Source organism: Chelon labrosus (genome assembly GCF_963514085.1).
Source record: "Chelon labrosus genome assembly, chromosome: 11".
Classification (NCBI taxonomy): domain Eukaryota; kingdom Metazoa; phylum Chordata; class Actinopteri; order Mugiliformes; family Mugilidae; genus Chelon; species Chelon labrosus.
Genome location: NC_140344.1, coordinates 7303398 through 7330566, shown reverse-complemented (window position 1 = coordinate 7330566; position 27169 = coordinate 7303398). Strand labels below are relative to the sequence as shown.

Below are 27169 nucleotides of genomic sequence, written 5' to 3'. Positions count from 1 at the left end.
AGAGCAGCCAGCAGCATCGCTACGCCTGCCTCCATCCTGCTTGGCTGGTTATGGATGGGGGAGACTCTCGCCGGGAGCAGGGATGATTAAGAGAAGCAGTGTAGGCATTGATACATGTTGAGGGATTCGCTTTAAATCAACCAGCCAACAGTGCTGTGTATCATCGTATTCAGGCCAATTGCGCGTGACTTTAGGATGAATAGACATTCATTCATTCATTATGTTTACTCGCCCTCAAGGTTTCTGCTCCATCCTGACCGTCAAAGACTAAAGATCCGTTCAGGCTGGTAGGAACAATCTGTGTGGTTTGTCCAGACTAACTTTCAGTTAGTCTTTAGGTTTGTCCCATGCTTGGGGACACACCCTGTCTACCCAACTTACAGTCTTTGATGTCAAGTTGAAATTTTTACTCATAAAAAGAATGTATAAGGTTGCTAGATCTAGATTTTAAACACTGAAAAGAATCATTTGTTCTTATATTTGTTGGTATATTAAATGTAAGGAGGCATAAAGTACGACTGACGGAGGGTTCGTTCGATAGTCCTGTGGTGCAGTACTTTTTGTACTACATATGTATTGGTTTTAATTGTCTGAAAGGCAGTGAAAGAATAAAAGAGAGTCGACACAGTGAAGCTGTGGACCCAGAAAACAAAAGCAATCAGCTGAAAGATTCTAAAATGCCTTAAAGCTGAGATGTTTGTTTGCTACGAGAGACTTGTTTTAAACCAGAATTAGGCATCTGATCCTTTTTTAAATATAAAATAAATGTTGATTATATAACTGTTCTACTGTATCTGGGAAAAGTACAGTCCAAAAAAACAGCAACAGTTATAAAATGCAATCAGTTTTTAACAAGTCAATATTTCAGCTTTAGAGTTTGTAAGACTATCTAAACCACTTCATTTGGATATTATGGTGGTAGTAAGTGCACTTGAAATGCTGAAAGAATCCTTCGTGTCATAATAAAACAGTTTTTGTGTTCAGTAGGTCAAAACTGAGAGTTGGTGTCGGACACTTTGCTTCGTAATTTTAGCCTTCTCCATTGTTTCTGGTGTCAAATAACCCAGGTGGACGTTCATCTGACTACTTCACATCTTTTTAATGATGATTAACTGGAAGGTGTATAATAATTGATATAAATGAGGGCCATAAAAGACAAAAATAAGACCCAAGTTGTGTGAAAGTGGAATTTCCCTTTAAGTCTTGCCAGGTTATCGCCCTCTACTCATCCACTCAGAGTCCATCCACATGATCCACATGACCCCTGTCCAAGTATTATGTGAGTAGTCATCTGTCCTGCTGAAGTGTCTTTGATCAGTTCCCTGAATCCCCAGAAGCCTCGAGGTCACAGATGACCCTGACTCTCAGAAGACTGCAGACTGGGGCAAGTAAGTGGAATTTCCCCGCAGCGATCAATAAAATATGTCATGAATTACTCGGTTTATCAACTCAGGGAGCTGCCTTTTTATTGTGTTGTTACGAGTGGAGCAGCTGAGCGGAGCCAGAAGCCAAACCCACGGCAGTCGCAGCTGGACGTGCCGGTTTGAGGAAGCCACAGGAAACAATGGAAGGAGGCAGAGATGCACAAGTGCTCAAAGATCTCAAATTCTTGTTACAATATGAGACGTCGTGACTTGGCAATAGGTTGTGATCTGTGGTGTTTAGGAAGTAGAAAACACATGCTTGAACTGAAGGTTCTCAGTGGCTACAGTGAGTCAGTAGTAGTCCTCAGTCCTCTGCGCTTTAGCTGTGCTGCTGATGCTGATGCTTGCATTGTTTGTCTCAGTGTGTTACCAGCAGATTGATGGAGCCGGTGCTCAGATTGACAGATCTAGCTCAGCCAGCCACTCTCCCCTAAAGCCAGCCAGACGCTGCCTGTGAATAAAATGCCTGAGAGGGTAAATCAGCAGTAAGAAAAACTCTTGCCCCTCTGCAATTAACACCATGTCATTTTGGGGTTCGGAGGCAGCCGATAATGTCACATGTCGCCCGTGTCTGTGGTTCAGTTCTTTAAACATTTTTGACGGAATGCCTGCAGACTCAGGAGGCTGTGTTATTGCGCAACCACGTCACTTCTCTTGGTGCTGAATTACTCTGTTTAATAAGCGCTTGTCTCGCATTTGTGCTGTCAGTTAGTTTGCGAGCCGCGTCTGGTTTCAGTCACCGTGGCCCCGGCTGCGGGCTGGGAGCCGCGGCCAAGCTACGCCCTGCTGAAGAGCGCTGGCAGCCGGCTCACACGCGCGAGAGGAATTTGAATACATGCACAGTATGACAGGCAGGCAAGGCAAGCATGTGACCTAGTGTCTGCCACTGCTTTGTTACAGTATGCTGTTGGCTGTGTGTGTTTGTGTGTGTGTGAGAGAGAGATGGCGGTGGCCGGATCAAGAACAAAGCAGTCTGCGACCAGAGGACTTGGGTGTGGCCCACTCAGTTTGATGGGGCGCTGAATGAAGTCTGATCGCTGTGTCTTACTGCTGTAGGAGCCTTCATTGTTCATGTTGTTTGTTTTTAGGATTAGGTATTGAGCACTGATCCTGACTTGCTGACACATTATTTCATCAAATATTTCCTGATTTAAGAAATACTAATGCTTTAGGGAGAAACTATTAATTAAATGTAAGTTAAATGACACTAAAGTCATTAGAAATTATTTTAATTATCAAAAAAATGGTACATTCTTCCCAGATGGGATTATTTGCTTTTTTTCCTCACTTGTATATGATTGTAAACGTGATGTCTTTGGAAAAAAAAAAAAAAAAAATAGGAATTTGAAGAAGTCACCTTGACTTTTACGTTTTCAGAATCTGTCTGTCTCCTTGTGAGTTTCAGGAATGTCTTTATGAATTATCTTTAACAGAAGCCTTGTTTTGACATCACTGTCATTGCTGTCACCTCACACGACTTGTTTTAGCCATGACTCAATAATTCTTACAATCGTCTAACAGGATAAAATTATAACATTTTATATCCTTAAGGTCAAAGGTCAACTTCACTGGGACTCCATAATGTTCTCCAAAAGTGTTTCTGTAACCCTTCACAAACACGCAGCCAACCATTTTTTTGTATATTAATAGTGTTCTGTTTAACAATAAGCAACATGAATGAATCTGTAACAATATTCTGTCTTCTTGACACTGATGTCGAAAAATTCAAACAGCATGCAGCGCATGTAAATTTGTAGCTTGTTTGTCCTTATTTTCCCTTTTCTTCATATTTTCTTTCTCCTTCCATCGCCCTCTGTGTGTGTCTCTTTTCTCCGTGTGGCTATAAATGCTTAGTCATTCTGCCAAGGTTGTATGAAAGTTGTTGTGTCCCACAGTTTGCCCTACTTATGGCGCGCAATTCTAAACTGGGACGGCCCAATACGGATATAGCAGGTAGGAGCCACTGGTTCAATGGCTCGGAGTCACGTGATGTGTGCTGCAGATCGGACAATGCAGGTTGCGGGACACTTCTGTCTCATTGTCCTGTCCTGCCCTGCCATCATCCTGCACTATGTTGTAACAAGTAAAGAGGGCTATGTCAGCGGTCAAATCTTGAGTTATGTGTGCAGAGTTACTGTATATGCGCTGTCTTAGCAGCAGCAGTTTTAATATAAAATATATTTTTTTAATTTAGTCAGAGCGGGGTGTGAAAGTCGGCCCACTGTGGCTACATGGGTGTGAATGAAGGGTCTTTGAGTCGTGACACATTCTGCAAACACGCACGCACGCACAATCTCAGTATATGTTTTTATTATCATTCCGTATTCAGGTATATTTTTTGGGAAGTAGCAGTTCCCAATTCCCAAATATTTAATATTATAGAGGGGTAAAGAAGCTAAACCTCTCTCATCTGAGAAGCGTATATGTTGTGCATGTGTGTGGCTCTCTCTTTAAATAATAATAACCATCACTAAGTGCAGATGTGGTTTGTAAAAGCGTGTGTATTCTTGTACTCTCTTCTTCTCTTATTACACACTGCCAGTTCATTAGGTACATTACTGAATATGACGAGCCTGCACTGGAGTTTCATAACATGTTCAGTTTATGTTGAAGCAGCTTCAGAAAGGTGGTCATTCAACTGAATACTTTTTGGTAGAGCAACTTACTATGTAGTTAAAAAATCCTTACTGGAATTGTAAAGCCATGTTCTGACATTACTATCACTGTTATTCTGGATAGTTTTTCCTGTTTAAGTTTTTATTTTTATGTTAAAAATAGGGTCCAGACTCTGAAAAGGGATTTAAATTTATAAAAACCTGTAAGTAACTGTAATGAAAAATTTAGTCAATTGTTAACTCATCAACAGATTAGTTCATATTAAAATATAATAGTGAAGCAGCTTAGCACAATTCAGCATGATTTTTCTCTTTCTTTTTATTCACTAAAATCCTCGTAAACTCACGTCTGTCTTGTTGGTCTCATAAACAACAACAATAACAACAAAGACCTGCAGTGTCCCTGTTTTTCCTCACCGCCTGCCTTATCCTGGCTCCTCTTCCTCGTTTCCATCGTCATTATTCGTATGTTAGCCAAGCAATTAGTTGCTGTTTGCGTTTGGATGTGCAGGCGTTCGATGCTCGGCCCTTCTTCTACCACCTCCGTCTGCTACGGCTCGTTCATTCATTTGGGCTCGTGGTCCCTGTGACAACATAACCTCTTCAACCTTCGCTGTCAGGCAGCAGCAGCTAGGAGCCAGACTCACTCGCTCGCTTGCTCTCAAATAGCAGCAAGTGTTGGTAACAACAAGGGGATCCGCTGATGAGATTCACAGAGATGTTCTTCTGTATTTATTAACTCAGAAGTGGCATCAGGTAAGAGGGATTTTTATCTCATATTTTCTCCATTATACCAGTAAAACCTAATAACAGAGAGGCATATTACTGTCAGCCTGTTACTCATGTGTGTGCGGCTCTATCTTCACATTGTCCTAAAGAAATGTGACATCTCCTGTTGTACCACGGTTGTTTTAGATATTTTTAATGTAGAGTTTAAGCAAATTGAGACTTGGACAGTATGCATGAGATCTAATAAATACTACGGAAACAAAGAGCTATGAGATATGTAAACAATTAAAACGTGGAGCAAGGACCGCTAATAACAAGCAGCTTAAAGGGGCAGTTGAGGATGTGTATGATGGATGAGGAGCCGCACCTAATAAGTCTTTGGGAACCGTGCAGCATGTATCCATCAGGGAGTCGTCTTACGGCGGTGTCGTTAATAAAAAGCTCTCTCAGGCTGCAGAAGCTCTTTGGTACAACAAGGAGAGCTGAGCAGCAGCACTACAGTCTCATCTGGAACAATGATGAAAGCTGCTCTAATGTAAAAAAAAAAAAAAAAAAACACAGACGGAGCGCTCCCATTGGCCGGTGATGAACGAACGTCGGCGGCCAATTGGCCCGTTGCTTCCGAGTAGCAGCATTGTGGTTGGCTGTTGTCACGGCGCTGAAAACTATCACCAGAGAGAGAGAGAGAGAGTGAGGGCTATGTGTGACAGTGAGAAGACATTGTGTGTGTGTGTGTGAGGGGGTGTGCGTGTGTGTGTTTTAAAGCGGAGGTCAAGGTGAGCACAGTGGGATTTAATTTAGTCAGAGCGGGGTGTGAAAGTCGGCCCGCTGTGGCTACATGGGTGTGAATGAAGGGTCTTTGAGTCGTGACACATTCTGCAAACACGCACACACACACACACACACACACACAATCTCAGTATATATATTTTTTTATCATTCCATATTCAGGTATATTTTTTTCTAAATAGCAGTTCCCAATTTCCAAATATCTAATATTATTTAATATTATAGAGGGGTAAAGAAGCTAAACCTCTCTTATTTGAGAAGCATTTATGTTGTGCAGGTGCGTGGCTCTCTCTTTAAATAATAATAACCATCACCAAGTGCAGATGTGGTTTGTAAAAGCGTGAACGTGTGTGTATTCTTGTACTCTCTTCTTCTCTTATTGTACACTCAGTTGCCAGTTCATTAGGTACATTAGTGAATATGACAGGCCTGCACTGGAGTTTCATAACGTGTTCAGTTTATGTTGAAACAGCTTCAGAAAGGTGGTCATTCAACTGGATGATCATTTTTTTTGTCAGACCTTTGAGTTGTCAGATTAATAGAAACATGTGTCAACACAACACAATACAATTAACAAACCGATACAAACCAAAGCCTCCAAAATGAAAACACAGCTGAATCAACAGCTCTGTCAGTTATTTAGTGCAGGACTGTCACATTAGATTGCATTTGTGAAGCTAGGAAACCCAATGAATTGGCAGGTGAATGTATATTGGCTTGTTTAGCAGCTTCATGTGCTCACCGTGTGTGGATGAGGTTTCCCACTTTTTGTTTCAGTTTTTGTTTCAGCTTAATCACGTACCTACGTTTAAAATAACAATGGCTTTTCTTTTTTTTTTTGCTGCTTATCTGTGTTGTGTTGTCTGCTGCTTTTCTGTTTTTTTTTTTTTTTTTTGTGTGTGTGTGTTTTTCCCGCAATTTGTACAAACTGATCGATCCCTGCTTTAAACTCTTCTGATCTACTTTACGCTGACAGATCAGAGGGAGCCTGGGTGCGTGTTCATTATCGAAGGAAATGTAAATCTCCGACCTCTTCAGTGCTTCCCCGACTGACTGACAGTTGATTAGGTGGCTGAGACAGAGGAGGGAGGCAGAGCAGCTGCTGCCACAGAGAAAACAATCAGCGAGTCACACACAGGCCTCTAAGTGGATTTGGTGGCTGGATGGAGAGAGGGAGGGGGGAGGGGAGACGGCGTCTGCGTTACATGTCTAGATCGCCCTGTGGACTGTGTGTGTGATTAGATGTGCCTTTTGTTTTCAAGATGTGTGTGTGTGCGTGGGTGTGTGTGTGTGTGTGTGTATGTTCTGTGCAGAGATTTGGTCTTGCCGGCAATGTGTTGGACGTGTGTGTGTGTGTGTGTGTGTGTGTGTGTGTGTGTGTTTAAGATGAAATTTTAAAGTGTGAGAAACTGGGTCGTTCCACCAGCACACCAGTTAGATACAGTGCAATGACTGAGGATTAGCGGGAAGACTGAACAAAGCCTAAATTAAAAGCCAGTGTTGTGTAAGTGACAACATTAACGGCTACTGCGAAATAGTGATCAAACATTTTGATGAATGAAAAGAGAAGCAACAGAATAAGAATGGAAATGTATTGAAAACTGGAAATAATACTGCAACAAATCTCAATATAGTTGATTAGACTGGTAAAGATTTAAGAATACATTTTTCAGCAAGCAGCCGCAGTACTTGAAATGTTTTATCAGTAAAACCTTTGCAGAAGGTTTGTGTGTGTGTCTGGCCTGATGCAGCTGACATCTTCCTGCAGGGTAGTTGTTGATGCACCTGCAAGACATCGTGTGTAGGTCTGTGGATATTTAATATCTGATTAATTTTTGAAGCAAACATTGAAAGATTTTCCCCTTTTTTTTTTTTGCTTCCTTAATGAACTTAATGTTTTGGATTTGGACTTTGGATTGGATATTTTACAGACTAAACAATTAAAAAGAAATAAAAAGAAATATTGCATGGATAATTAGTAGTGAAGCCTAAGGCTTCCACATGTTAGGTGAAAGGCCATCTGAGGCTCTTCCAGCTCTGGTTTCTCACACATATGCCCCACTAGCACAGTTTAGCTAATAGACAACAGTGGCCCCGCTGCCAGAGCTTAGGCTGTATTAATATAATTAGTTTTAAATGACTGTGTTTATATCAGGGAAGCCACAAACTGAACGTTCTGTACAACTGAACTTAATGTGGCAGCCATAATAGAAGCTCCCTGTCACGCTGCCTAATGAGTGTAGCGTATATATCTGTTCCTTGCCTTTCAGTAAGTGCATGCAGGGAAAGGCTTTGACTCCTTATGCCTTTTTTATAAAATTGCGTTGCACCAAGCAGAAGGAGCGAGCTAAAAGCTGGCTCTGTTGCTCCCAAGTGTCTGTTGTTGATGTGACGTTTCATCACATTTTCATCAGTAGTTGTTGCTGCAGCACGTCCTGACGTACTCTGTGGTTGTATTTATCTTAGGTGCGTCTACGTGTGTGTGTTTGTGTGCGAGTTTGCTGAATGTGGTGTTTGTGGTGGAAGCTTAAAGGAAGTGCAGAAAGCTCTGTCTCTCATCTCTCTCTTGAGTGAATAAATCCTCTCTGGTCACATTAGCAGAACGCATGCAAAATGTGTAGATTAATACGGCCTTTCCTTGTTTTCTTCTCGCCTGCTCTGTTTTGTGGAGGCTGAACAGCAATGTGATGTTGCAGTGGAGTGGAAACGTGGACAGTAGAAACCAGCATTTTATATTTAATCGCAATTGTGATCACAGAAACTGGCAGCACATTATCTTAGCTTCCTTCTGTGGGGGCCCTCGTGGTGAGACACACTTCCTCTCTGTTTCACCAGAGCATCCATACGTGATTTATTGATGAGGATGTAATCGGCTTTTTTGTTCGAAGAGCAGATTTACACACATGTCTTTTGTATTATTCATCTTAGCGTGTGTTAAAATTTACAGAACGTATCCATGTATGTGTCTGTGTGTGTCAAGACATGGTTATACAGTGCTTGATGATGGTGGTGGTGGTGTGTGTCTGTGCGTGTGTGTGCGTGAAACTACCTTCGGTCCCACCCTGTTTTTTGAGACGTGCCCTGAGGCTCATCCTTGTGGGAGATGTGTTTGGCCTAATGTCTGCATTCTTGGGACTAAATGGAGTGTACCTAATCCAACGTCATTGATATCCCCACAAACACGCACACACACACACACATAGACACACGCACAGAGTACAGAGCTTGTGTCTTCCCTCAGGGCCTCTGCGTATGAAGCAGACTGGTGGCCGAAGCTACACACTAAAACCCGGTCGCCTCTGCAAAGATCAGCTCTTTAAAATGTCATCATGAATGTGATGCGCCTAAATGTTAATGTCCCAGTCAGAACTAGCTGCCGGCCATGGAGACTTATTACTGTATTAAAAGTGTGTGAGCATCTCTGACATCATCCTGTAAGATTTTTGGCAGGCGCTATTGAGCAACTTGACACTGCTTTTCTCTATTTAAAAGAAAAAAAATAATCTAATTCCCTTCTCGTTAGCATTAGCTGACAGAAAGCACAAATGCGGCCTGAAGGCGACGTGTGGGTTTTAAAAACATCCTTTGAATTGTTTGGAGGGTCAGCCCCCGTCTGGAATCGAGTTTGTCACCCGGCCTCTGTTTTTCTGATATAATCCTCCGAGGATTCAGTTAGTCTGTATGATGCTTCATATCTAATCTGTACAGGATTGGACTCGGAGGACAGAGAGGGTGACTGAGCCAGGGCTGTTGCCATGGAAACCTCAGGACCAGGGATAATCATTGGGCATCTGGTTTGGGGAAAATCTCAGCGAGATGCATTTGAAAGGTTTCTGTTCCTCAATCAGCGAGGATTTATTTTTTGCGGCTGAACATTGTTGCAGCACCAAAACTCATTTACATTTCTGGTTAAACTAATGTCTTTCTTTCCTCAAAAGAAGCAGAGGGCATTTCTAAAATAGTTGTCGCAAAAGTTTGGCACTTTTATTTGGTTTCTACATCTCTGCTCCGGTGTTTTACTTGTGGTGGGTCATAAACATTAACATTGGCCAATGTGAGAGAGGCCTTTTGTTGCTTTGGAGTTACCCTGGGTTCCTTTGTGACCTCTCGACCTATTCTGTGTCTTGCCTTCGAAAATGATCTTTGCTGGTTTACCACTTCTGTGGAGGGTCTGCCTGAGTCTGATTGGCAACACTTCTGAACAGATTGACATTTAAATTAACTTGTGATCTTAGGTGTACTTCACAGATATGTAATATTGGCTCATTTCTCTGAATAAACAAATGCACAATTATAGTATTTCATTTTCATTTGTTCAGTTTGGTTCTTTTTGTCCACCCTCATGAATTGATGATGTTTCGAGTCATTTTTTTTTTTTTTTTTGCAGAAATGCTTTAGGCTCTTTCATGTGACTTCCTGAACCACACATACATTCTTCACTTCATGATATGAGGGTTGTATTGATGTCTCTCATCTCTTAAGAAGAAAGCACACACAAACGTTTTCCAAAAATCTTTGATGTTTTCGACTTAAAAGGTCCCCTGATGACAAAAAAGCCTTGAGACTGAGACCCATTTATATTTGAACTACACTAATGCACAGTTGTAGTAGTGTTGACATGTTTGCATGAATCCATTGTTCAGTGTTGGTCCCTGTGAGAAGGAAGCAGTTTAAGAGTTCATCTCCGTGCGTGAGGATGTTTGGGGTTTCAGTGAGTAACTGTACCATGTGCTGTTGATCTGGTTGAGGTAAGACCCTGATTTATGACCCTATTTGGAGTCATCTTCGCCAAAGAGCCTTTTGTGTTCTCCTCTTAGCCTCCGGGGTCAGAACAGAACACCGTCTCTGTGGTCGTCTCTTTTAGCGAGTCACCCGTTTCTCAATGATGGGACGCGGTGGAGCGTTCACCGCCAGAGGTCTTCACTTAATAATGAAATTGCGTGGCCGCAAAGAGAAGATGAGAGTTGCTGTCAGCTCCGTGTTCAGCTGAGGCTAAAGATCCTTTCATGTCGCCCTAAAACTGTAGTAGGTAACAGTTATGGAATTAAATCAAAGCACCAGTCGGAGTAAAACCAAGTGAGTTCGGAAATTGATAACAAATACACACATAAAGCAGGTTGTTGGACTCATGTTAAGACAATACCGTATAACCCTGATGTGCTCACTGAGCATTTGCCCTAGTGCAGTTTAACATCATCTGGCTTGATGCTGTAGAGGCCAAGCTCTCACCTTTCACATTACGTGTTAATATCAGCAGCACAGTTCCAGCATTGACCTGGCAATCTTGCTTCAGTATAAAAGATACTGTTGTGATAACAGCAATGACGATGTTTTTGCATATGATAAGCCTCAGAAATGAGGGCGAACGATTTCCTAAATCGATTTGACTCTGATTAACAGGGTCCTGAATCCATTTAATATCAGTTTTTATTGTCACTGATCCCAGAGATTTGTGGTATTTTCACAATATTTTACCTCCAGTTGGCACATCTGCATATGACAAGAAGACAATATGTCTTCTTGTCATATGCAGATGCTTCTTGTCTTCTTGTTGTTTTTATTTTATTTTTCAAACCCAGCCTTATTTGAATTATGACTCTATTACTCAAAGCAGACTTCCTTGATGTAATCAACTTCATTAGTTTTCACGTAGAACCGAATGTTTGTTCAAAGCTCAGCATACAGATCCTAAATCAAATCTTTTGTGCGACCACCATTTGCCTTTAAAACAGCACCAGTTCTCCATGGTCACAGTTTATCAAGGTACTTGGCGAGAAGGTTCTTCCAGCATTTTCCAGCATCTTTCACAATTCTCTAGTCATGTGAGTGTCATCTATCTCTTCATGTCCGGTGTGGACCATCTGTTGCAGGACTTCTTGTTCTTCATGTTGCTTAAGATAATCCTTTATGACTGTATCAGTGTGTCTGATGGCCTTGTCCATGATAACATTCCACTTTTGTGTCATCTCTGATGCCTAAAAAAAGTTTAGGAGCAAGACCCATGTGCTATATTAAAGGGTTACGTCGGCAGTTCAGCCTGCAGAGCCTTGTCGTTATCTGTCTTTCTTCCACAGCCTCTGCACTCTGATCTTGGCTTGATAGTTGTCCCTTCGGCTAGTTTTTGTCCACTTCCATGTCTGTCTGACGCACTCAGAGCACTGCAGCACCAGGGACGTCAATGCAGCTTGTCAAGGAGGCTTGTAGGTAATTTAAACCAGGCTCTCAGGTTTCCAGGGATTTCATGTCCAGCTCTCAGGCAGATCAGAAAAGAGTAAAGTTTAAGATGAGGATGTGCTAATCTTTTGCTGATCTGCGTATTAAAAGAGGCCGTCACAGGAAAATGACTCACGTGGAGGACGCAAAGGCAGTGCAGGGAGCTCTTTGCCTGAAAACCCTGAAGTGGAAGTGAGAGTGACCACAGTGCTATGTTTTCATCTCGACTCTTATCGTGTCATGTTTCACTAGAACGAAATGAGGACCTTGAATCATCTTCCGCTTTCTCTAATTGGGGAGTCATTTCCTTTCGGATTTCAGGGTGTATGTGGCTGAATGTAAACTGAGAACCGAGATTAACTATCGAGAAGGAGAGTGGAAAAACAGAGGGCAAGATTATGTGAGTGGCTGCCAGTGAATGTACAGCAGTAAAGCCCTAGCATTGTTACTGTGTCCAGCTTGCTTGGATTTGCTGAAACACAAGGTCTGGCACACACAATAGGTGGGGCTGAGGCTAACAATACAGCCTTTTCCTCAGAAAACAAATCAAAACGTCAAACAGACAGTTCTCGGAAACAGTAGCACCACTTAACCATGTACCGTAATGAGTTTCCTTCAATGAAACACCTCATGTTCTTGCAACTGTGTTCCCAAAGTGGCTGCAGGACCCGGTCGAACACGTTGTCACCTTGCGTTCAGGTCTCCTGCAGTGTCAGAGGTCAAGGCTGAGATCCTTTTCACTTCAATGTTTTAGTGAAGTGTTTACAAGCTCATAAACGGAGTTTGTCAAAGCTCAGACATCTGGTCAAGGCACATTCTTCTTATTTTTGTCCAGTGATTTGAGATTTTAGGACGACCCCCCTCCCTTCCTTTCGCAAACATGAACTCTGGCTCGGGTTGGATTAAGGCCCAGACAACAATAATACTAAACATGGGGCTTAGAAATTCCTATGCCTTCTACTCTGTTTTGGACATGGGTCTGCCACCAAGCCTATCTGTGAAAAGCCTCATATTTAAAATACTCTTCAGATGTACCTCGACTTCAACTGAAGTCAGTGCTTTGCTAAGTGGGTCGACCTTGTGTATCCAAGGCCTCAGCCTTTGCCCTTCCTCTGTATTAGCATGCTGACTGTGGAGAACAGGACGGTTCCTCTTCCCGTCAGATGAATGGTGCCACTCCTCAACAGCCATGTTGCCACGATTGGTGTCATGACTCATTGTGTCAAGAGTCTGCCCTGGAGCCTATTGTCTTCGTTTTCAAGGCTACGATGAGCGTTCGTCTGTGTGCCTCCACATGCTTCAGGTCATATGCTTTTTCAGCCATGGAAGAATGGAAGAGTTCTCATCCAGCAGTGCACGTACATTTGAGAGGGATTAGTTTTGTAATACAACAATTGTATTTTTGTTTTTCATCACCAGCCACATTAATCTGCATGATTCTATAAAAAAGCTTTACGTTGCATATCTTGATCATAACCTGTTAAACCATGTCTAAAGCCATGTCAGTGACACTGAGACGAAGTCACACACATAAATTCTTCATGATTTCTAAAGATTTTAGCAGTTTTATAGACACCTCTGTGTGGAAAGTGATTGAAAGAAAAAATAAAGCAAACTGCCTCCAAGGCTGATTAGCTGCTTCTGTATCCAGCTCTCTTAATCAGTGTTTTCACTATACACCACTTTCTAGTTTGACAAGTAAACAGAGGAAGTGGCTATTGAGGCAATCAATGGCCATTCTCTGTCTCTCTCTCTCTGTCTGTCTGTCTCTCTCTCTTGTTTAGAAGAGAAATTCAGTGTTGGCTTAGTTCCTTCTTGGGAATGGTTGATGCTATGGATGATGAATAATACCAGTCTTATCCTTTTAAGGTCAAAACCGTGATCAAAAAGAGGGAAAGCCTCAGAAAGACAGTGCAGAAAATCATACTTGTGCTCCAACAGACGACATGTCATTTTAGATTCCAGTAAATCTGCCACTGTCAAAGTCAAAGTGCCCAAGATGTGGGTGCAAACGTGCAATTCAACGTCCCCTATGCTGATTGTCAAATACCATTCCTTGTTTAAAAGACATACTGCTGGTAATTCTTGTGGCACCCTTGTTTTGCTGGTCTTTGCTTTTTTTTCCGTCTGTGCGGCGACCAGTGTCGTGTTTCGGCCTACTTTTATTGAAGTGCCGTGGACCTCTTCATCTCAAAGCTATTTGGCTCTATCCGCAATGACTGCGACTGCCTTCATGTATTTTTACACGCTCCCGCACACGCGCGTGCAGTCGCAATCGAACATACACGCAGATGCACGCATTAGCTGATGACCTGTTTTTGTCTGTACAAAGGCGTGGCCAGGCTGTTGACCTGAAACCAAAGTGACTGTCCTGCAGAGAGGAGGTGTTCAGACTGAACAATCACTTTACCTGTCGTGCTGTGCTGTGCGTTCATTCAGGCCAGAAATGCTCTGATTTCACAAGAGCCACTCAGCAGATGTCACAGTGGGCTGAAGCACGGGGGGCCAGGTTTTGTATCTGCATCCAAAAGGGTAATCCCCTGTTCTCCATGCAAACAAATGCATGCACCGTGCCGGTCGTGACATGTTTGGTTCTTCCTGGTCCAAGCGCTGCGAGAGCCATTATTAGGGCCAGACTTACTTCGCTTTGATCTTCCCAAAACGCCACAGCCTCACCATTCATTACGGTGCAGAAATTATGCATGAGGAACTGTCAGTCCACAAGCATTACTCAGCCTGAGCCCCTTCTGGTATGACTGGAAAGTAGCAGGAAGGGAAAAGGCAGTTTTAAATTAAGGGTTAAGAGGAAAGCATCCTTTGTGGCCATTTAATTGGTTCTGACATTTTACATCTCAGACCAGGTTTTATGGATGGGCATAACCAGGGCAGCTTGGAATGAGTAATGTCTGAAATAACCTTTGTTGTACTCTGTGTATGTAATGAATGCCTGCACAGAATTTTATGACATTTCTCACAGTAATGTCAGACTCTTTATCCTAACCTGCGACATCCCCTTGACGTTTTGAGCTCTGCATCGGAAATAAAAAGGAGAGTTTATCTGTGCATTGATTTATTTGAAAGTGAAAAATGTGAGCATCTAATGCAGAAAACGGAGAGGCATGTATTGATTGTTGTCCAGCACGCACTAATGCCGGCACAGAGCGGCGAGGCCGACGGGAAAACTGAGGTGGAAACAGGAGGATCAATGAGGATGATGGAGCCATTAGTGACACCATGACCCTGGCAAGGTTACGTGGCTTTTTGTTGTCTGAAAAGTGGGACTGTTGATGTTGGGTAACTGCGCAGTGGTTAAAGGCACAGCTGACGGGACGTCCGTGGTCAGCCCGCTGACATTTGAAACGCAGGTTTCCTCGGTTATGTCGGAGCGAGCCGCAGCATCTTTAAGCGTGTCTGTTTTCCTCCCCGCCCTGTTAAGTTCTACTCTTTCGTTTTCCACAGTTCTGCGGTGTCCAGTAGTTGCTCTGCAGTAGCTCCTGTAGATGGCACTCGGCCGACCACACCTTGAGAGCCAAGGCTGTGGTGCAGATCACCTCTTGTTCTGGTGCGCAAGTCCGAGGCAAAGCTGCTTTAATGCAAACACACTTGGGGGGTGTTTCTGTTGGCCTCGCTCAGGCTGTGGGAGAAAAACGCAGGCCGAGCTTGTCCTTGGCTCCGCATCACATCCACTTTTATTCAACACAGTAACAGCAGGAGAGGAGTTTTTGCTGTAACTGATATTAGAAACTTTACTTCGTTTCTTAAAAGCTGAACCAAAATCAATTTGATCAGTTACAACATAAATCCCTGGAAAGAGCTTTGTTATTGCTTACGCTCCCAAAAATAAGAACATCATCTGTATTTTTGTCCAAATTATTCAAGGTTATGCTTTTACATTTCCATGTCAGTAGTTGCATTTTTTGGTCCAGTAAACAAGGGATTATGGTTTTTAGCCATGCCAGCAGTGTGTCTCAATCTATCACCGGTGTTCATTCGAGAAACACAGTGTACACAATTACTATTGTATGGATTGCCCTGAAATTTTTATTCTGTTCGTCATACTATCAGGATTATAAAGCCCACTTACGCTGATCAGGCATAACATTATGACATGAAATAATGAAGTAATATATTAACATATTGCGCTGGTACTGCAGAGAGTGTTTTGGATTTGTTCAGGCTGAACCTGAGGCAGTCGGCCTGCAGGACACGCCCCACCAAGCTGCAGGGAGGTCGACATCTTCTCCCAGGCTCAGATCAATAACGACTCACTGCTCATCTCAGTCTCCTGGGGTTTGGTTAACAGCATCCTGAGAGAGACCGAGCACAGAGCCAAAGATAAAGCTGGCTCTTCTGTACGACTTTCACATAACATTTTAAAAAACCTTCTGTATTTATATTCACATTGTGTTGCTCTGGTTTTAGGCGCACAGATGTTTTAGTTCATCGTTCTCATCAGCAGTTGAATTTCTGCGGCTTATTCTGCTTTAATAACAAAAAAACACTGTTAAAGCTGGTTTAACTGCCGCTGGATCTGCAGCTGGTTACGTAACTTTAAAAGAGAGATTTAAAAGACAGGCAGAAAAACACAATGATGCAAACCAGCCCCAGTGTGCGTTTGATTGAGGGCGGTGTACCAGTGATGCAACATGCGACACGAAAATATCACATCTGGGAAATGGTCAGACGCACATGGCACTAGTTGCTTTCAATCAGTCTATTGCCACGGTAACGGAGATACTCAATTCAGGTCTAATTGTAGAAAAGAGAGGGCCTTAAATCAATACAGCTCTTCATGGCCGCTTTTTCTGAGGCTCCATTAGTGTGTGTGTGTTTGTGTTTTTCATTTGTGTGTGCGTGTCTTTTCATGGGTGTGTGCACAACGCCAGGAGGAGAACTGAGCGGGTCGAGGTGATGTCATCCCCCACTGGGGAATGTAATAGTGCACAGGATGGGGAAGTGGCTCTGCACCATGTCTTATACACACGCACGCACACACACTGTATTGACGTATTTGAGTTGTATGCCCTCATACAGTGCAGTGAAAAGACGTATTCGACCACCTCTTGGTTTCTCCTATTTATATTTATATAAAAATATGTTGCCACCTTTAACATCAAAAGCTGCAACCAAACTCTGGTAGTGGACGTCAGTGTGGGAGACTTCTTCTTTGCAGGGACTGCAGTCACGCTAAAGGTTTGTGACAACGAGCTGCTCTCTTCAGCTCCTGTCACTGCGTACCAGCGGAGTTCAGAGTTCAGACTTTGATGGACAATCTAAAATAATTAATCTCATCATTCCTTTTGAGCCATAAAGAGGTGAATTTAAGGTGAAAACAATCTATTTAAGTGGATAGTTTAATTGAACAGGTTTCATAGTTATCAGGCCTGGGTGGTATCTAATACCATTTGATAACCTTTACTGCTTCAGTTGTCATTTAAAGCTTCCTTTGCTCATTTTATTTTCTCTTGCCTGAATTAATATCTCAGTTTTGCCCCTGTCCTCTTCATCTTCCTTTTATTATTATGTCATTTTTTTCTATCCTTCACTCAGCCCTTGTCTCTCCTCTTCTCCCTTTTTTTGTTTCTTCTCCACAAATAGGGTCAAACTATGCTAAGGATGCAAAGCTGGAGACATAGCAGGAATAGAAGCAGCGTTGCGGTGAACGAGAGGTGTTGTCACAGTTTTTTTTTTTTAGTTGTTGCGCTAATTTTAGGCTGGCATGCTGTATAGTTTTTACAGACATAAAGGGTTGCCGTGCTGCTGGACCAGAACGTGTGAAACCAGCCAGTCCTGAGTGTTTTTTAGCATCTCGCGCTCACATTTTTTCCCCTCACACACTTACAGTGCGCACACAAACACACACAGCGCTGCACTAAATGACTCGGCACTCTGTGCGCGCGGGTTTCTGGCAGATGTTTGTGTCTGTGTGGGCTCAGTTCCTGTGAGCTCTGCTGGCCCACTGGAATTCAGGAATTCACACACACACACACAAGGCTTTTATTATTAAGCTTTTTTTTTATTTTAACCTTTAACTTTTTAGGGAAAGTTGCCTGAACGCAGTATTTGTTCTCCAGAAACACTCTGGAGTCGCATTCACACTTACAGTAAACAGCTGCAGGAGCACACCTCTTAAGGAATGCTTTAAACAAACTGGGTCAACTAACCATGTCTAAATGTGGACGTTTTTATATTTGTACCAGTTTGCCACACTTAAAGTTAGGAAACATTTTTTACAAATAGCTAACATTTATTAATTGTGCACACTTCCTTATTTCGGCTTATCCACAATAGCAACGTATTGTTCTAAATGTATCCTGAAGAGTAACAACAGGGAACTGTTTGATAATCCAAAATACATTACATGCATATCAATAAGGGATGAGAGTCTTTTATTAATGATGCAAAAAAAATCAGTTTTTGGGGTTTGTGAATACATTCTTTTCCTCCCACCCTGAATCCTGACACTCTGGCGACGCTGCCGGCACATCAACTGTTGACATCGAAGGAGAGAAAAATGTTACGGATTTGCTTTCTCCACCCGCGTCTCTCCTCGGATGGTGTGGGAATTTTAAAATGGCAACTTTGTGGTAACAGATGTAAATTCCTGACCTTCAAAATGTCAGCGTTTCAGGAACTGAGCAAAAGAGCTGTTTGTAGCCTGATAAAAATTAGTGTTTGGCTTGATAGGGAGGGTTACAAAAGGTTTCACGAGCTTTTCAACCTGTTATAGAGATTGCAGTTCATATTAGTTTTTTCATTTATAAGATGGCACGTTTCCAAAGTGTAAAACACTGGCTGAAAATGTGATTGGAAATGACCATAACGCCTAGGTTTTTATGTCACCACCTGTCTGCACACCTTTCTCCAAGTTTTGAATTGCGGACAAGGTTAAGATGTGTTAACGCAACTTGTGTGTTCTTCTGCTTTAGCAGTGTGTGGGGGATTCTTCAGTACCTACTGTGTTAAGCGTTAAAATGTGCCTTGAATGATCTTCTGTGATGAATGATCTGCGTGTGTCACAGTGTAATTAAACCACCTTTTCCTCAGTCAGTTTGGGAAAGAGGAAGAAAACCCACCTCCTGTATTGAAAGACTGTCAGTTAAGTGAACGTGTGTTTGTGTGTGCGCGAAGAGCGCTGAGGAATGCTGAGGTTTGGTGTTTATTGCTGGTGTATTGGTGAGAACTGACTGTCAGAGAGGAGGGGGTGTTACTGTTTACCAGCCAGCAAGACAAGCTGAGATTCTCATCTGCATTTAATGTCGTAGATGTGTGACTGCCATTCGCGGCTGCTCTCTTCACTTTTTGAACCTCAAAGAATACCTGATTTCTGTAATGCAACCATTGCAGAAGTGTTGTCAGTGCTTGTCAAACAATGATCTGGAGATTTACTCTTTTGAAATATGAGAAACATAAGGTTGTGTTCTCAGTCAATATTGGTTATAATCTGTGACCTAATCTGTCAGGAATTATGAGGTCATAACAACTAAACCCAGAAAAATGTCTAATTTGGACAAAGTGTAGTTGTTCCACTGTATTTGTTTCACATAGTGGCCAATGTTGTAGTGTTCACCACAGTCAGTTCAGCTCCCGGGGTCCTAGAGCTGGAACTAAATTTACTTGATGTGGTAACTTTATTGACATTATGTCAAATTGGCCTGATCTAATTGTGACGTATGAGTGTAGCAGGTTTGCAGCTCAGAAATCACATAAACCTCAAAAGTGCCAAAGGTTTGTGACTCAAGTGTCCACGGCCCTTCTGTTCCTGCAGTAACGGTTTCCAAATTCCTGAACGGTTCCTGTGGTGGAAACGGGCCATTAGAGTCCAACACAACTCTCCTTCCTGGTTCAGATATAACAATATAGCTATTAAGTTTCAATACATGGGTTTTATTTCATTATTCATCAAAACATATAAATAGTTTATAGTAGGTGAAACATAGGTTTAGCATAATACAGAACAATATTCTGATAAAAGATAACTTAGGAAATTATAATCTTTAACATAAAACTGATGCTCTGATTTAAGTCCAAAGAAGTGCAAAAAATAGAGTAAAGCCGGTAGTCACGAAATGCAAAGTCGTACTCCAATTTGCTTCGTCTTCTCTTTAAATATTAACGTCTATTTATAAGGTTTTCTCATATTAGCAGTTTTCTTCCACCTGAGTGATGGCTGTTAATATTGGGGACCTCAGGCTGAACCTGTCCACCTGAAGACTGGCATGCTCTCATTAAGATGTCCTCTTCTCTTTCAGTCTCTCCTCGCTTTAAAGTGCAAGCTCATTTCTCCACTACGTCAGCTCACGGCCTTATCTCAACATGCTGTCAGCACTTCAGATTCGACCATGTCAAAATAAGACGTAAAAGACGTTCAGCCTCCCCTACCTCTTCTCCTTCTTCCCACAGTTTTCTCTTTATCTCATCTCCTCCCTTCCCTGGCAAAACTGACTTATATCACTTCATCTGTCATTGTCAAAACACAGTTTTTGCAGTAAACGCTGAACATGGCAGTGTTCATATATTTTGCTGAAGACTCTGTGTCTCACAGCCATCCAGTTCCTGCCCGAATGACCTCACTGCATGCAGCTGTTCAAGGAAATACCAGAAAAGGTTTTTCATCTCCCCAAAAAATTGGCAGCCAGCTCTGCAGCTCCACCACATGTGATTTGTGACCTTGACTACTAACTCTGACATTTGACCCCTAATGACCATCCGTCAGTCCACACCCCTGATCGCCAGGAGGGTCCAGTGTAGCATTCCAGCCACTCATGACTTCTCCTGCTGTCTGACTCACTGCTTCATAAACTCTCCGCTGACTTACTACTGAAAGCAGTTCGGAATGTTTATTCAAATTGAGATTTGCTGTCCAGTCATTATTTGCGACTTGAGCAGAGGTTTGAAAGGCGGTCTAAGCTTTCGAGGCAACAATGCAATATATATCCGTTTTTGAGGAAAAAACGGCTTTACCCGAAAAGGGATTTGGATTGACCTTCAATGCCCGAAACTGGTAATCTTCAATATCCTTTTATTTTGGTGACATCTGTGCTGTTTTTGAACGGTATTTCCCCGAGACCCAGAGATGTGAGGTCTTTTTCCTCTTCAATTTCTGCAGATAAACTTTGTGTCATTGTAGATGGTGATATTTTTTTCTTCTGTTGATTCCCAGCAAACTTCTTTGCTGCTGTTAATAATAAATCTGTCTATGATGGATTTTTCTTCTCTGCAAATACCTGCCAGACACTAACGGTTTAGAATTGTTGTTGCTTTGAATCAATCAGTGATGGGGAAACAGCAAAATACACTGTGAATGCACTTTGGCCCTAATGTGTATTACCTTTTTCTATTTTCCTGTTGATTCAGTATTAATTTATCTACAAAATTCAGAGTTGACATACATTTCTTTGTTTCTCCAAATGAAGAATTTCTGTGCCTTGTGGCTAAGCGGCTAACATTTAACCGGCGGCTAGAAGGTATGACGACAGCAGTCATAAGTTTCAGTTTTCCAGCTTAATGATTCGCTGAGTTAGACTGACAGCTGAGCTCAGTAAGCCACAGAGAGCTGATGAAGACAAACCAGCTGGAGAGCTGAGTGAAGGCTAGAACAGCTGGATTCAACTGCACATTACAGTACTGTGCAGACGTACGTTCAACATTTTTAGAACGTGAACTAATGAAAATAGCTCCCCCCTTCACTAATATCCGTATTAATTTCAAGCATTTAGTATTTACATAGTAGCGATCGGTAAACTGAGATGTCAGACACTCATCATTTTGTATTGCCTCTGACAGCTACAGATTAGTTTGTAGGAAGTAAGAGGTAATGCCATGTTCATGTCACATTATTTAAACTATCATTAAGCGCAGCCAAGTAGGAAAAAACATTCACGTCAGACTAAGGCTTGTAATTCCAACTGAAACATGTTAGGGGGTTCACTGACAGTATTACACACTTAGTATAAAAACCTGACTGCAAACCTTTACAACAAAAAATATCCAGTACTAAAATAATTAATTCAACTAATTTTGTTGGTTTGGCTGTTTAGTTGCAACAAGTTTTACTTGGTAATGAGCTCACACAAATACCTACATAAGAACAGAAGTTAATTTAGTTTGTTTACTTCATGTAGCTCAGAGGTTAGCAAAATTAGCATTAGGGCTAACAATGGAACAATGGGTGAGCACTCAACTTCTGTCTGCAGAGCTCTTTTTTTTTTTTTACATCAAAAAGCACTGTATGAATAAGATCACAACTTGTTATGAGCACATTAAATTCTGTGTAGTACTTGGAAAAAAAGAAAAAACGAATTTGGTCATTGTATAATAAACTGAGCTTGAGCTTACAAGCTAGTGAGCTCTGGGGTAGTGTGTTAGCGGTTCTTGCCAGCAGCAGTAAGTAGTTACAACACATTTACACATTTTAGCATCACATTTTTTTGCACCTCTTTCTGGTGTTAACATACATAGCTACATCTTTATTGTTTGTTTTTGATATCTGTAGCATCTGTGGTATGTAGCGCTAATGAAGCTTGCATTAGCTGTCTGAGGCTAATGTGTCACTACCGCAACGTTTCAGGTCATCATTAACCAGAGTAACCAGGCGTTGTCAATTTTATTTTGTTCATAGGTTGATCCAACAATCTATCAGTCTTATTTTTCACACGTCAGATTACATGATCACTTTAGTGTGATGCTAAATTGCCCAAGAAGGAGCCTTCGGTGTTTTTGTTTTGTTTTGTTTTGTTTTGTTTTGTTCTTTTGTACAAGTAGCAGAAGGGAAACCTCCAGACAGCACTTAAATGGACCATGAATAGTGACTGTATTTACATTTCTGCATAATAGACTTGATACTCTGACCTTTTATCTATTTGAACAGCTCATTAGTGTCACATCGAGTGATTGCTTCAGTTATTTTGCTTCTTGTGCTATCTTTTTATCTCTGTCAGTTTCCCAGCTCTGTCCCCTCTATCTTCCTGTGTCTTTCATCCCTTATAGTCCATCCCTTTGTTTCTCACAGACATCCAGCTGTCTCTCTCCTCTCTCCTCTGTCCTTGTCTGGTGGACGGTGGGCTGCTGCAGACTGCTGTAGGTGGTCAGGATTACTCCAGACAGCAGGAGGGAGAGCAGGGGCTGTCTGGAACACTCAAAGGACGACTGGCTGTCTCATCCTCTCCTCTTCTTTCTCTTTCTCTCTTTTCCTGTTTATCGACCTCACGCTGCAAACACAGCTGAAAAACTGGTGTGCTAACAGCCATGTTAGCATACCTCAAAATTGAGGATCGATTTGAAAGAGAACTAGAGAAAGGTAGACATTTTGGGATGATCATTTGTTTTGACAGTGACAGTCCGATAGAAATGGATGGAAAGAGATGAACTAAAGAGGAAAACTAGAAAAAATGAAATTTCAGGTCAAAATACCTAAAGAATAATATATTTCATTCACAATCAAATAACACTACACTAATGGATGAAGTTTCAGGATGAATGGGTGTATGTAGTGCAGTTAAAATGCTTTTTTTCATATTTTTTTAGCATGGGTTAGAAGCACCTTAAAGATATATTAGCAATATTGTAATATTTTGTTATCATACTGTATAGAGGTGCAAAGAAATTGACAAGAAAATTTAAAGCAGGATTTATTCTGTTTCTCTCCCATCAGCACACTCAGCAACATTTTACAATTTCTTCTTTTTCTCAGTGTGACATTTGAAGCTGGACAGTGTGTGTTTGTGCATGTGAAAAAGAGAGAGTCAGAATGAAGTGCTGTGTCTACTATCAACAGGGAAGTGGTGAATTACACCATTGTGCTCTCATTACAGCCACTTTTGTGTAGAAGGTGGCAGCTGTTAATCTTGGCACACGGCTACATCGCTTGAATTATCACTTGAGCACACACACACACACATGCGCGCTCTCACACACAAATTCACAGCAGTATGTGGCTCTGATAAGCCGCGACCAGTATCCTTTAAATGCATGAAGCTGCTACTGTTCCTCATTGTTTTGAATAGCTATCAGTTTTCGTCACTCTCTTTGACTGTGTGTCATGCTCTTCTTTTGTGGCGCTTGTGATAGTGGTTCGCTTTACACTCCCAAACAGACAGCCCATTCAGTTGTCTCAATGTCATGGGACAGTTGAAATCGCCGCTGACCCTGTTGTGACTCAATGTACTAGAAATGCCTGAGGACATCAAGTGACATCTGAAACCACTAATTTCTCTACGTTGTTGTTTTGCTGCAGTTTTTAACATTTTCCCATCTCACTCTCCATCTCTCTCTCTGTCCTCTTCCAGTTGGGATGTCCTGAGTCAGTCCTCCGGTCCCAGAGAGCAGTTTGCTGATGGGACCCGCTGCGCCGCCATGAGCTTACAAGATGGCGGCTGCAGCTATGCCAGCAGCGCCAACCTGGCCACCATTAGTGGCAGCATGCGGCGGCGCCTGGAGGACCACGAGTTCACCCTGCGTGTCTACCCAGGCTCCCTGGCTGAGGGCACCATCTACTGCCCCGTCAGTGCCCGCAAGAACACCACCGCCGCTGAAGCCATCGAGTTCCTCATCGAACGGTTGCGTCTGGAGCGTACTAAATGTTACGTGTTGGCCGAGGTGAAGGAGTTTGGCGGGGAGGAATGGATTCTCAACCCTGGCGACTGCCCTGTTCAGCGCATGATGCTGTGGCCAAGAACCGCCCTGGAGAATCGAAGCGGCTTGGGCAGTGGTGAGGACTACCGTTTCCTCCTGCGGGAGAAGAACCTGGATGGATCTATCCATTATGGTGGCAGTCTGCAAATGTGGCTGCGAGTGACTGAGGAACGTCGGCGCATGGTGGAACGGGGTTTCCTCCCCCAGCCTGCTGGGAGTGACCCTCCATCTGACCTGTGTGCTCTCCCTGAGCTAACAGAGCGCGCCCTTTTGGAAAGCCTCCGTGCACGCTTTCGCCAAGAGAAGATCTACACTTACATTGGGAGTATTCTTATTGTGATTAACCCCTTCCAGTTCCTGCCGATCTACAATCCTAAGTATGTCAAATTGTACGACAACCACGCACTGGGGAAGCTGGAGCCTCACATTTATGCTGTGGCCGATGTGGCATATCACGCCATGTTGCAGCGACGGAAGAATCAGTGCATAGTAATTTCCGGTGAGAGTGGATCTGGGAAGACTCAGAGCACCAACTTCCTGATTCATCACTTGACTGCTCTCAGCCAGAAGGGGTTCGCCAGTGGGGTAGAACAGATCATCCTGGGAGCGGGACCTGTGTTAGAGGTAAGGAACTAACTTAGAACACCTGCAGTACCGAATAACAAGGAACATGCAAATGTAACTTTAACTAGTTTTTCATGACATTTGGTTCAAATTTAGGAACAGGTAACCTAATATTTGTGGTTATTGACCTGGAGTTCCATCACTGGATGGCAGCTGACATGCTTTTGAAGCTTAGAGATAGATCCTTGAGAAGGTACCGTATATTGATGGGAATGATGGCTGATGTATGATGAACCATTTGTTTGTTCCAGAGTTCCTGGGACAATTTTGTGGAAACGAGAGACAGAACAGACTACAAATTCTGTCTGAGACCACTGTTTAGTGACATGTAGAGGTGTCTTTAGACTACTTGGAAGCATGTCCGATTGTACAGTAGTGTGGACTATCTGTGCTGCTGTCTTATTTTAAAGACATGGCTTCATTCACTGTGCTTCATTTCTATTTGCTTTCTGATTGCCCGTCTTGTAAATGCGGGCTTGTCTTGAATTTTGTCACAGGCTGTCTTTGGTTGCCAAGCTACAAAGTGACCATTGGTGTCTCACAATGCTATGTGGGAACATTGCTTTGGATTCAATTCACATTTAACACGTTTCTGTCACTACTTCTGTCACTACTTTCAATTTACCTGGATGGACTTAAGTTAGTAAGATTCATATCTTGTAAATTAGACACCCTGGTTGCAGAAAGAAAGTGACAAAAGCCGGATGAAATCTGAAGAGCAGTCAGCAAGTTATTTTTGCTGGTGGTGGAATGTCAGCTCATGAGACCAGGCATGAAATGGATTATAGAAATGTCCTTCTGAAGCTGGAATGCTTTAACAGACGGGGAAACCCATATTTAGCCCCAGCTTTACCACTTATGACTCAATAGATATATGCTTATATTATGTGACCCAGAAACGAGGTTTTCCACAGTGTCCAATCTCTGCATTGATGAAAAAATAACCTAATGGAATGTTGCCTAATCCGCCCTGGATTATAAATCAATAAAGGATTATGGATTATGGAATTTCATTGGGAATTTTGTGTTTTGGGAAGGTCTGTCCAAGGACAACGTGTTCTCTTCAGGCCAAATGTGATATAAAAAATGTGGGCTCTGTGCCTCTAAATTGTTTGTTGTTTTCTGGCAGCCATTTTGTTCTGCAGCTCCCAGTTTCCTGTCAGGATGTATGGGGATGTCATGTCAACACACAGCTGTGCACGTTGACATCATGTGTGTCCCATGTGGAGGTTCATACAATAAAACGAGGCTGCTGTACGGTCAGTCGGATATGTGGTTTGTCATCTGGACATAATGAATCACCTTTAAGACTCCCTCCCTGCTTCTGGAAAAAACACGTAACTGCAGCTGTTTTTGAGGAAAAAAAAAACTGATCTCTGATATCAGTGAAATGCTCATTTTTGTTTAGAATTGGGAAAATCCTTTCCATAATTGCTTTGAGGAAAATTGTTTTCACGTGATGCCCGTTCATCCTTAAAAACATCTTGCACAATGACAAAACAAGGGATACATACAGTATTACTTGTGTGGTAAATGACTGCTGTTTTGTTTAACCACATAGCTGCAGTTGAACCTGACCATCAAGCAGGCACAGTTGCACTTCTCTGCAGGTTGACTGAATACCTGTCAGAGCTCAGATGCCAGAGGCGACATCGCTGCGGGGCTCGCTTTGATAATAGCTCAGATAGAGGAACATTGCAGTACTCTCTGAGGAACTAGGCCCTGTTTAGTGTTTTGTGTGTGGGAGCATGACTGTGTCCCGTGTAATCACTTCCCCATCAATCATCTGTCTGACCAAGGTGTAAGAAACAAAATGCATAGTTTCAATGAAGGCAAAAAAAAGGCAGGTGGTGTAACACCAAACCATTTGATTTCTGGTTCCAGCCAGCCTGCAGACATCTTTTCCTTGTGTTCTTTTGATAGTTTCTCTGCTATGGGAAGCAATTTGTGCTTGAAAGAAAATAAGAAAAATCCACCTTCCAGCACCTCAGAACCTCACAAATGGACATGCTGTGTTTTCTTTAATCCAAACATCCCCCAGGAATCAGTCAAATGTCAGATTAAGCAAACAAGATGGTGATTAGTGAGCTTAAGAGGTGCTAGGAGGTGGATATTGGCAGCAAGCCTGACGAGCATTTGTAG

General features: G+C 42.4%; 1 protein-coding gene across 1 annotated transcript in view; it reads left to right on the top strand.

Annotated features, from left to right (window-relative positions):
- The window catches only part of LOC311495702 (unconventional myosin-IXAa-like), a 118742-nt gene that overhangs the window by 6617 nt on the left and 84956 nt on the right, over window positions 1-27169 (top strand). The window contains exon 2 of the mRNA XM_084555248.1: window positions 24058-25027. Coding sequence (XP_084411374.1) covers window positions 24125-25027 — 903 coding nt within the window. The 5' untranslated portion in view covers window positions 24058-24124. The remainder of the gene's footprint in view (window positions 1-24057; window positions 25028-27169) is intronic.